General features: G+C 41.9%; 1 protein-coding gene across 1 annotated transcript in view; it reads right to left on the reverse strand.

Annotated features, from left to right (window-relative positions):
• Positions 1–12,872, reverse strand: part of STON2 (stonin 2) — a 68,001-nt gene that overhangs the window by 35,621 nt on the left and 19,508 nt on the right. The window contains exon 4 of the mRNA XM_036384142.2: positions 10,228–10,425. Coding sequence (XP_036240035.1) covers positions 10,228–10,425 — 198 coding nt within the window. The remainder of the gene's footprint in view (positions 1–10,227; positions 10,426–12,872) is intronic.

Here is a 12,872-nt window from a genome sequence, read left to right on the forward strand (position 1 = left end):
AATTTCAAACCAAGCAGAGATCAAAAGCATACCTGCAGAGTTTGATCACATTGTGGGGAAGCTCTCATTACTCTTGTTATATCTAAAGAATTTGCAGTGGCATTGATTTTAGCAGAGATGTATGGTCTTAGCAGTGCCCGAGAACATGCCCATGTTGTTAATCCATTGCCACTATGTCTTCACTGCCTTTGCAGCCATGCTAAATCAAGGAAAACTGCTCATGCGTAATACAATCTGTATTTATCTTAAGTCCAGATTTACCCTGAAAGCCTGAGGTCTACCATCAGCAAGGACAGATCTGTGTGTGCAACAATAAGCACACAGCTCTGCTCTTCAGCTAAGCATGTTTTCAAATACAGCCTTCAAAGCAGTGCAGTTTGGTGGCTTTACCAAGAAAAGCATTATCTACTCACTGAGACGAAGATGCAAGATGAAGACTGTGCAGCAGGCCAATTACAGCATTTGCTGAAAAGACACACCAACACTCAAAGAAGGGGAACAATGCACATGCAACTGCATCAACAGAGTGAAATGCCTTTGTGTCTCTTCCTCCTTGGAGACGAAAAACTCAAAAGATTTGTGGGGAATCCTGCAGGTCTCCCAGGATACACCATAGTTCGCACTAATAATGCGTTGCTTGAGGCAACCAAGCCTGAACAAACAGATCAGTCTGGGGGAGGAGGGGTGGTGGGTTCAGGAAAGCAAAGCCACCAGAAAAGCCCCCCTTACTCCTTTTATGTAAACTTTCCCACCCAGATCCTAATGCTGGCTGGCTGGTGAAGGGCCTGCTGCAGTGGCAGTGCAGTGGATCGTGTCCCACTCTGGAGCCAGCTGCCCGTGCTGGGGGCAGCGCTGTGCAGCCCCGAGGCACAGGGAGAGATGACGCTGGTGCTGTGGCTGGTGTGACAAATGCACTAACACCCTCCACTTGTCTGCTCTGCCAGGAGCACCATGTGCCTCTCTGTTCCTTCTGTGTGGCATGTGCTCCCTTTCCACCCCAGCCCCTTCTGAAGATGCATGCCCACCACCAAGCATACAAGATGCATGCCCACCACCAAGCATACAAGTGCATGTGCAGCAGAGGCAGGACGTAGCAAGCACATATAGACTGTCTGTTTGAATATACTGCAAGGGTACTTGCCTGATGCACTGGCACAAAAGGAAATAACATCCCAGGATGTATCAAGGAGACAATTCCTGAAGATGGGAGAACAAGTATCTTGATATCAGGCTGTGGTGACACCTCAGTCTTGCATGGTTTTGATCACCACATACCCGAAAGATTAATTCAAACAGCAACGTGAGCTGAGAAAAGCTTTCTAGGATGAGGATGGAGAACCAGAATACTAAAGAGCTTGCCTCATTCAGTTTAGCAAATGAACACAGAGAGACATAATTACCCTGTATAAATATATTAAACTGCTTACACTGGAGAGGGCAAAAAGCTATTTGAAAGACAATATTGGCACAGGAACACATGGATAGGAAATGGTCATGAATACATTTACATCAGGGTCCTGGGAAATAGATTCCATTCCTATGATCTCAAGTGAATCATGTTTAAGGCTCTCTGAAATGTCTACATGTGAAAATACAGCAGCTTCAATAAACTGTTGACTAAAGTCTCCACCTAAATGAAATAATTTCTACAAAGCCTGTAATGAGTTTGAGAACACAGAGCTACAGGACATATGTTGGCAGGATCTCTAATCTCCTTTTAGACACTAAATTAAATGGCTAGATTTGGAGAGGAGCACACTGAAAATTTTGTTCAACTGTAACAAGAATAGCTGGGACATGAGCATCTTGGAAACAATTTTAGGTGCAAAACCCAGATCTGGACTTCTTCACAAAAAGTATTGAGCACTGTTAATAGTTTTGAAAAACTGAGTCCTAAGTGATGAGTTCAAATCAGTGTCCATGAAATATACTGCAGTACCACAAGGGTACTGATAAGTAAATTGGACTGGCATCCATGTGACAAAACCCAGAATCACAATTCTCATTCTTGCTAGGCAAGATCAGAATGAAGAAATAGCATGAAGTCTCCTCTTCCTCTCATGTAACACGCACAGTCACAATGCAAATACCAGTTTATAGAGGCAGAGGATTTTGGTCTCATCTGTCAAACATGAGGACAATTAAGACCAAATTGCTTCTAATAACAGATGAACATGGTTATTAAGATTCATGTCATATCTGTGCTCCAGTATTATATGGTTTGATCAAGGCTAGATGAGGTGAAAAACAGAGATATTGAAGTAAAGACATAAATCAGCAGTTTCCCTAGGGTACTGTCATCCAACTCTGCTCATTTCTGCCTTTAAATAACAGAAAGTGTTACATTTTGTCCCTAACACTGCGGCTGAATAAAAGAAAAAGGGAGGCAGAAGTCCTGATAAAAATGGACATTTAACACAAGTTTCTAAGTGGGCACAAGAAAATAAGTTGTGAACATAAAGCTGAAGGTTTTGCTTAAATTATTCTGTTCACTATTCATGTTTTTGACAAATCTGCTTCCCATTTTATCCCACACTGTTCTTTGAGGAGATGACTCTATAACTGATCCCCTATAGGTGTTCATCATCACTTTTCCAATTCCTGTGATGTTTAGTCCGCCTTTCTTAGGTTTTGGATGATATCACAGCAAGAGACAAACAAGCAAATCCATGCATTTGGGTATTGTGAAATTTCTCATTCTTACTTGCTGTCTTCTGCTGCCAGCTTTTTCACTGGCTGTTTTACTCTGCCAGCTCCATTCAACCCCTTCATAATCAGACAGGAAATTCCACACAGAACTGGGATCTCTAATCAAGAGCACATGCAATGATTTACAACTCTTGTTAATTGGTACTACTGCTGAAGCCTTGCTTGCTTCTCTGCCACGCAGAATCAAGGGTGCCACTTCTCAGCTGGATGAGTCCTCCCTGTGGTGAATCCCGCTGTGGTTCTGGAGCTGCAGAACTGTGTTCCCTAGGGGACAGCCAGTGCTGTAGGGCAGCAGCATGAAGCTGGGACAGTGCTTCTCCAGAGCTACTCCACGGCTACAGTGCCATTCCTGCCTCCTCTCAGCAGTACAGCAGCATGCTGCCAGGAACTGAATGCAACAGGCGAGACGATGTCGCTGAAAACTGCCAGTGATGTTTTCCACTTAGAAAGAGATAGGGGAGATATCTTGGTGTTCTTCTCTCCCAGCAGCTTTAAGCTTGGAAGCCACTTAGCATCCTGCAGAATTGGTCCAAATAAACCAAGCTGTTCCTCTGTGAACACAGCAATCACAGATAGCTGCTGCACTCAAGCATCCCATCTCCAATTAAGCTTTACACTGAAATGTCCTTTCCAGCTGCAAAATCTCCTGCTGAACTCCTCAGGCTTATCATATCAGCATGTGGCTTTCTGCATTAGAGACCAACTGGGGCCAACATAAACACTGTGGCTGAGGAATCACAGCCTTACAAACAGAAATAAAGGGCTTCATACCACCTAGTCTGCCTCACTGAGACAAACTACAGAGCACCTACTCATACCTGTTGTCTTGGGATATTGCCTATATAAAGGCAGATGAGAAGGTCAGTCCTGTGACTTGCCCTGGACTTCTCTCTGCTGTCCTTTCAGCTGATCTATGTAAAAACATTGGTGAATAGGTGTCAAAAGAGTGAACTACATCAAGTATACCATGTAGGCTCAGCATTGAGCTCTTCTATAATAAAGATAACTCTGCTACAAATCCACAGTTACTGTACCTTCCACGTCTGAATAGTCACGAGAAGAAAACTCAGCACCTGAACTAGGAGATGCTCATTTAGCTGTTTGCAGCACACGGCCAATGACATGGCACACGATCAGAACTGATTCTATGCATATATATATATATAAAATACATACACACATAAAGTTATAAAGTTTTTAATTGTAACATTTCCAAGCAATAATGAAAATTAGACTCAGTGGAATGCTGTCACTTTCTCCTCTCTCACTTTGCCTTCTCCTTGTCTTAGACTTGGTTTTCTTATAATGTGGAGGAGCAGGGAAGGCCTAATTAATTCACAGGGGTAAGCACCATAAGACTCAGCCTTGTAGGCATTAGTAGGAGCAGACACTTCTGAGCTTTCTCTAACTCCTTTCTTACTATAAGAGCAATGTTAAATCTTGTCCTCCTACACCCTGATATTTCTCATTGTTCCTGAAGAAAAAGCAAGAATCTGATAGTCCTACAGCAGCATCAACCACTCTTCTTTGTGAGGCAAGGTAACAGAGAAGATAAATAATCAGTGTTATTTTCTGGGGTGTAGGGGAGGCAGGTATTGGACCTTTTGAAGTTAGCAGACCACATTTAGGCCCACAAGAGCTGGCAGAGCTGAGCTCATTGACATCTCAGCTTGCTTTAAATGTTATCACTAGGACAGTCCTTTTTAAAAATCAAGTTTTGAAGGGATGGAAATGGCTGATCAGGGACTAACTTTGCTGCAGCTGATGTTAATCAGAAAGACATTATGCAAATATTTGCTCAGGATATGGTAGTGTTATAGAGTGGCTTAGGTTGGAAGCAACCTTAAAAATCAACTTGTTTCAACCACCCTGCCATAAGCAGGGACACCTTCCACTAGACCAGCTTGCTCCAAGCCCCATCCAGCCTGGCACTGAACAGTACCAGGGATGGGGCATCCACAACTTCTCTGGACAATCTCTTCCAGTGCCTCACCACCCTCACAGTAAAGTTTCTTCCATATTGCCAGCTCATGTTGACCTTTTCATCCACCAATAGCCCCACACCTTTTTCCTCAGGGCTGTTCCCAGTGTATTCCCTGCACAGCCTGCAACTGTGCTGTGTATTTCAAACTGAAGGGTTTGGTGCAGAAATGACCAGGTGAGGTTCTTTGGCCTGAGACATGCAGGAGGCCAGACTGGACAATAATAATGACAACACAGTCCTCCTTTCTGGCCTTAAAGCCTATGAACCAGATGACTGCACACCAAGATTATTTTCTATTTCTCTCTACTGAATAGATAGAAATAAACATTTGTTTATTGTTGTACCTGTTCTTTCCTCATTCTAATAGTTCCCCTATCCTCCTGGCAGATTTTCTGAGCTCTCCTTCCTGCCACAAGGCAAGACTGAGACAGTGACTCTGGCCCACTACTTTTACCTGCAGTCTTCATCAGAGAGCAAGGTTGTCAGTCTATATGGCAAAAGCTATTTCTACTTCACCTAGGTCCAGTTTGCACAACCAAGCTGCAGGCTTCCTCATTGCAACACAGGGATGAGGACTGAACTCTGGTGCAGAGGTCATTGTGATACTGCAGCCAGGAAGCCTTGAAGATGAGCTAATTTCCAGTACACAGGTCTATCTTGGGATCACAGCACTTCTACTGCCAAGAATTATCTAGACCTAGCTTCTCAGATCTGTCCCACTAATTCATTACTCTCCAAGAAGCTAAAAATGCATGAGAAAAATCTGGGATGACAAGAAGGATATAAAACTCCTGAATTGGTGGCTGGTATTGACATGAAAAATAAAGAACCCTGCCTCTGGTGCTGAATCTAGCCCTTACAGTTTGGAGTTGTTTAGGAGTATATTTTAGGTGCTATTTGTTCATGGTATTCTGAAGTCCCCTCCTCCTTGAAGCAAGGGTTGGTTGTTCCTCTCTGCAGCCTCTCCAGCTGGCTTTGGCAGGCTCTCATGCACAAGTTTTCATGTGTCTGGGACTGGGACACAGCACAAACTGCTTAATAGTTAAACAGCACAACTGAAATGCAGTTCTGTATGGAAGGTGGTAATCATCAGCATGTACTATTCTCCCTCTTGCCATGGTAATTAACATGGAATAATTTCAGAACTTGTACCCTGTTCATGGCATTCAGTGCAACCACATTGCACAGCTATATAATCTGTTCAAAGCTGCTTGTTTGAAACTCACTGAACACCATTCTTGAAGTCATCATATCAGGATTCAGTATCTAGCTGGCTACAGTTACAGAAGAAGTGTAACAGAAACACTGCAGAAAAGCATTAGGAAAATGTTTGAAAAGTTATTACTTGCCCTCTGTTACTGTCAAGATAGCTGGAGCTGAGCTTGTCAGAATTGCCATTTCCAAGTTTTGGAAGAGAAGCACCAGAGCCCCATTAAATGATGTTGAAAATAACAACATTCTCAGAATTAATTCCTTGTGCTATTTATGAACTGTCTGGATTTTTGGAAGTTAGGGGTCACACATGCAACCTTCTATCTCCAAACATGCAGATGTTCTCAGAAAATAATAACACAGCGATTTCCTCAGTATCCCAGTAGTCCCAGGGATAGAAGAAAGTGCCAAAGAGAACAACTGGTCAGCAAATTGAACCGTTAACATCAAACATGGCATAGCTGCAGCTTTGCTAAGATACAAATCACAACAGAAACAACACAACTACCAACAATGCACCTAAAATTGCTATGAGGAAAATTATGCCTACACACAGACATACACAGCTTTATTATGTGATACAGAGAGATTCTATTATATAGGCTATGAAGTTTATAATAGAATATAGTTTATGAGCTATGTAAATATATATAGTATCTTCTTTATTATATGCATGCTGACCACATATAACTATATTTTGTATACAATATAATTTTAATATCTATAGATAAAATTATTTTAAAGAAAAATGGTGAAATGCAGAAATCTAAATCAGACTGTGAGGTATTTGGGCACAACTGCAGAACAGATCCATAACCACAGTTACAAGAAGGCCTCTCCGTTGCTCCTCTGTCTCGCAGATATTTGGCCTTTTTTGAAAGCTGAGACAGGCATCTGCTACAGAAGGAACAAATACTTGTATTGTATCAGTAACAGAGATGTCCTGTGTTACTTGCAGAGCACAGCACAAAGGCCAAAAGTTCCTACTTCTTTTCGTGCTCATTGATCCAAGCTGGGTGACATGGCGAGGCATGGTAAGAACTCCGAGGCAAGGGCACTTCAGCAGTACCAAACACAGCTTCACACACACTGTGAAACCCCAGCTGTTGTAAAGTGCTTGCTGTTATAACCACATAAACCTGCCCCTGGTAAATGGACAGTCTGCTATCACCTGACCCACATTTCTTGGCTAGCTGCTGCAGGCTAAAGAGTCCCTTGTGCTGGAAAAGATGAGGATAATATAAAAGGCTTCTTGGTGCCAGATTTCAAACAAGCATAGGCAATGAAATGCAGCATCTTTTAGCTGCACTTTGATAGAAAAGCAAATCTTTTCCACCTCTGCTCATACAACATTGCTGCCTTTACAGGATATCAGTCTGCTTATCCCAACTCCATCAGTCAGGAGGTTTTCTGCTGTCCCCTGTAGCAAGGGTAAACTTCAGGTTGCATCATTCAGGTCTCTCTCATCTTCCTCCTTCAGATATCTTCCTAGGCCATATCTTGCATAAACACATGCATTATATAAGCTCAACCCCGTAAGTTTTACACTCAAATTTTGTGTCAGTTGTGAGAAAGTTAATTCCCAGCAAATTCTACGTGCTTAGAGCCCACCCGCCCTGGACACCAAGATGCACATTTTTATGGCTGGGACTTGTCTCTGTGTATGCCTAGTCAGACCTACCTCAGGCTTTCATCTGCTCCCACACAAAACCCTGTGCCCTGAACTACCCCAGGCAGCTGGTGTTTAAGCATTTTTCATGCAAGATTAATTCAAGACAAGTGGTGAAATTATGGAATAGAGAGTCCTTTTATCCTGTTCAGGCAATAAAAATTCACCATGGCTAAAAAAGTTATTTTACTTAGCATCTGACCACAGAGTAGAATTTTTCATGCTTTTCTCATCACTGGGTTTTTCTCACTTGAAACAGTATTAAACCCAGACCCAGGTTTCATAGACCTGATTCTTTACCATCACTAAGTAGATCAAACATTGATTTCTTATTTTCATAGGGCTTTTAGCAGTGAAATTAGTCTGATTTTTTTTCTCCCTCCAGCAAGCTTGACCTTGGAGTCAACATCCTGATTAGCAGTCAACGTAACTTCATCATCACACAGAGCATGAGGATTCCTCTCTTTGCCTTCATGGCAAAATACATGCCATTTTGGATTTGCCAAAATCCAATGCCAGTTGGTGGAGCATTCAACTTTACTACAGACTGAGGCAGCCAGTCCTTTGAGGGGAGAAATGCAAATCAAATGCTTGAATCAAGTCAGGTTTAAAGAACTGAATTTCTGGAGAGGGGCAGAGAGGATGGAGAGAAGAAAATGACCATACATTTTTTGTCCACTTATGCACTATTATGATGGGATGACAGTGGGCTGAACAACAGAAGAGCAGCCAGAACTGTACAACAATTCCATGGCCACTAGGTCCTCAGCTTCCCCACTTCCACAAACGATCCTGATGCCAGCAGCCATCTCAGGGAGTGGACTGTGAGGCATCCCAGGAACAGGACAAACAGATGCACTTTGTTCCTGCTGCTCTTTTGCAAACTCTACACCTGGTGACAGAAAGACTTAGTGTATTTCACACTTCACGTTCCAGTATCACTAAGGTACTGGAAGTGTAAGTGTATCTTGTGTTTTATGTATCTTATGTTTATGATTAGTGTATCTTATGTTTTAACCAACAGCACAGCTTTGTTTGTATTACCTCCATTTTACTTGTAAAATTTTTAGGTGACTGGACTGAGTTTTTGTACTCGTCTTGCTAATAAATATGTCAGACTGAGATAAGAAAGTTGCACACAAAGCTTTTACTGAAGTATCAGCTTCACTTTAGGCCATATGTAGGATATAATCCCATGTGAATAACAGGCATATACAGCAGCCCTTTTGTCTTTGACTTGCTATATAATGTGAAGTTATATATGGACTGGGTATCCCTCATTCCCTTTGCTCAGACAGTGACAGCCCCAGTGACAGCAGCCTATACCAAATCAACAAAATAGCAATATCCAGCGCATACTACAACTTGCCTATCCTACCTTTCTACCAAAAAGTGGTTTCCAAACTCAGAGGTACAGGAAGCAGAGTATTCTGAAATAAAAATGGTCAGACAGATTTGTGGTAACTTCATTATTTGAAAAAAGAAACAGCTCTACTTATCCAAAGTAACTACTATTTCTCCACAAATCCTTTGTGTAAAGTGCTGAGCCAGCACCTACCATGCTGCTGTTTATAAATCTGCCTAGAAGTCTAACCTAGCTTCACTGAACCCCCAAATAATACTCTTTGCAGGTGATATATGCATATGTTTCTTATGGAAGGGACATATGACCTCAGCGAGGCTTGGGAAGCCCGTTCTCACAAAACAGATCTTATTTCCCACATATTTTTACATTCACCACCTGAGAGAAAACACATTAAATATCTCCCAGGTCTGAGCTATCACGACACCAGGGAATTGATTTTCATCACCAAACTGTTTAGCTACTGACCTTCCTCAGCTTGGGTTGAACAGCTTTCAACATAGTGCAGGTGCTTCCTCCTGGAGCTGTGTATTTTTTTCTGTGTCCTGACATGTCAGCTTTTTTATGCACTGTGAAAGCTTTGTCATTCAGCAGTTCCCATTCTCCATGACATGACTGGCGCTACTCTGCTCTATTTCTCCCACTTCAGATTACCCAGAGTACAACTGAGGAGCAAAGAGCTACAATGCCATGTAGCACATTTTTCCATAATCAGGATTGTGTCTGAATAGAGCCCTACAAGGTCAGATACAAGATCCTTAAATGGTTAAAATCTGCTCCTGAACCATCTTATGTCATGTCTTACACTCTCTCTGCATTTACTGTTCAGTAACAGTGCAAACCACTATGCAAAGAATGCCTCCAACAAACTGGATCTGTGTCTTGGCACTCCCTGGAACAGAGAGGAGCAAGCAGAACTGGGCCTGCCTCAGCTGAATACACTGCTGAGAAAATTTCTGCATGGAAATTCAGGAAAGGCATCTAGCCTCTCCCACAACATACTAGTTCCTAGATCAGCTTAAGCTGACGTGGCATGTGAAAAGCAGAAATGCTCCAAGTCTATCAACAGGTACACAGTTGCATTTGGCTCTAACTTCAGGAGCCTGCACATGTCAGTGCTGTGTAAAGTCCAAGTGTGATTTTTTTGGAATTAGAATAGAACAAAATGTTAGTCTGCCTAATCCTTGAGTTTATTCTGCTTTGGATCCATTTCCTGTGGCTTAATTCTGAACAGTGAGTTTGAGTAGCATCAAAAAGATTGAGACGGAAGCTTGAAGGCTTCCCTCTTACCAGCTGAATCTGCTGCAGATGTTCTACCACTGGTCAAGTCCTCGGTATTCAGTGACTGCAGATCTGTGTAGGAGGGAGCAATACTTGGGCTGCTGGTGTCCTCTGAGTTGGTTGTCCAGCTGCTCTCTGAGGCACGGGCTTGCCTCTCAGAAGAGTTGGAAGAGGGAGAAGTCCAGCTGGGTGCTTTTGAAGCAGACACTGGTTGCAGAAAACAGGTATTGGTTAGAGACATGCAGGGCAGTCTACCCAGAGATCACAACTATTCCAAAGACATGCTAGATCAGTGTACTGGGGCTTTGTAAATACAGATTCCAACATGCACAGCAACACAGTTATTTTATAACAAATGCAGAACAACTTAGCTAGTGCCTGGCACTGTCACCCTCCAGCTCTACTCAGCTGTCTGCCTTAGATTCCATGCTGCAGGCAGCCATATGCTTTCCTGTTGCTCAAGTACTGGAGAAGCTGTGACTTTTCAGAACAAGATTTCATGTTTCTGACACTGCTGACAAGACCTGAATATGTTTGTTGTGCAACTCAGTGGAGTTTTTACAGCACCACAGATTTTTTTTAAGTGGTTTTATTTTATTTAATTAAGCATTCCCTATCTGTAACACCCACTCAAATACAGTCATCATCTCAGGAATGCTCTGCATGGAGGGGGAGTATAAAAATTACCTGAAATCAACCTATTAATGTGCACTAGGAATTACTTTTGTTTGTGAACATGCAGAATGTAAAGCCCCAATCTGAATATACTGCATAACATTTTTGCTCAGTGTAGACCAAAAATCCTATTCTACTCATTTGCCAGACTTGCATGTCAAACAGTTCAGGACCTGCCTAACCATCACCCAGAGCTCAGAACACAATCACACATGTCCACTGCTATGAGTTTGTATTCTGTACTCTTTGTATTGCATGATCTTTGCCCACATCATCACTTGAATGCTAGCAACAGTGGGCGGCTCTAGTGAGGAAATAATACTAATAAAAAAGAAAGTTGTGGTTAAAAAGTCTTCCTGAACTAAGGAAAAGTGTACGGGTAGAGACTAGTTCTAATTTAATATCAGCTTAGTAACTGTTTTCTAAATTAGTACATCTTTATTTAGGTATTAAACCAACAAAGATCTTGATGCTCCTCAAATCTTGCAGTTACAGTGAACAACTACTGACATAGAGATTCTCTTCTCAGTATGTAATAAACAAACAACCCTTACTGGGTTGACAGATACTTTGGACAAAAAAGACAAATTAAGTTAAAGAAGATTTCTCTCTCTCCATCCAAGCGATGTGATGGGACACTTCAACATTATGGAAACCTTGATATGTGCATAGACAGACTATCCAAACAGCGCTCTCTGCCTTGCCTCTTGGGAAGTGTGAATTTATTTTGTATATCTGCACTGATAGCCTCAGGTAAGGAGGCAGTGGTATTTTTATAAGTGTACAGCTGTGAGCCTACTGACACTGAGTGCCTTCTGAGGAGTCATCCCTGAGGATGAGGAGCTGAAAGTCAGACCTGCCTCCTTATTGCACAGGTTGACATCTGCTGTGTCAGACACAGAACCAAAACCCACCCCTCCTCCCTGCAGTAACTGCACACTGTGTGGTGCTCAGTGCCTGTAGAGAAAGAATGATGAGTGTATGATTGTAATCTGTCAGTCTTCTCTCAGTCCTTTTGTTAAACACAGCACCTGAAAAGCCATCCTTAAAACTTCAGCTGAAATTGCTTTGATAGACAAAGCACTTTATTTGGACATAGAGGACAAACTGAAAAGCTGAGCTCTGTATGTGGATCACTAACAGGAGCCAAGTGTTTTTTTTAAAGCGTGCGTTATATCCGAGAAACTGTGAAATTATTTAATTTAAAAAATCTTAGATTTCCAGTGGTTTTTTAAGTCAGTCACAGCAATATGAAAAAACAGGCTAATTTAGAAACATGTAAGATCTAATAACTCAAATACTGCCAACTGGTTTTCTGCTTTCCAAACTCAGTTTTTATCTAAGAAGGCATCTGACTGGACTAGCATTGCCAAATACTTCTATGTAAGGGCATATTAATTTTATTCCAGGCAAGTCGGGCCATCTTGAAAGAACAGAATTGTTTGCTTTTTTCCTTAAAAGAGTCTTGTACTTTGGAAAACCAAAACCATAGGGAGCTTCTTCTGCAACAGATGTTCTTCAAATTCTTACTACAGTCACCTTCTACCTGTGACTGTTCTAGGTTCCCCAACACCAATTATTAAAACTAGCAAAAGGGCATTTTCCCTTATGCTGAGCCAAAAGACCATCTAGTAATCTCAAAAAGCAAGACAAGTAAAAGTAAACATCTACACATGTTTAAGATCTCTCTTCAGATGCTTCTGCTTGCTGCTCTTCAGATTCCTGGAAGTGCTGCAGCCAAATTCCTAAATGAGGCAGGGCTCTTGTAGAAATTTTGAATCAGTCTCTAATGCCAATAGCCAGAGAGTCACAGCCTTTCTGCTGTAGGAATTTCTCAGAAATCTGTTTATGTTGAAAGACCGGTGCCAGAACTATCCCTAAATTGCAAATTCTGTAGCATGCATTGGATACTGAAAATCAACTCACTGATTCCCAAAATGAAAAACGTTTCCTTCAACATGCATTTTACTTTTCTTGAC

The sequence above is a fragment of the Molothrus ater genome, chromosome 6 (assembly GCF_012460135.2).
Source record: "Molothrus ater isolate BHLD 08-10-18 breed brown headed cowbird chromosome 6, BPBGC_Mater_1.1, whole genome shotgun sequence".
Classification (NCBI taxonomy): domain Eukaryota; kingdom Metazoa; phylum Chordata; class Aves; order Passeriformes; family Icteridae; genus Molothrus; species Molothrus ater.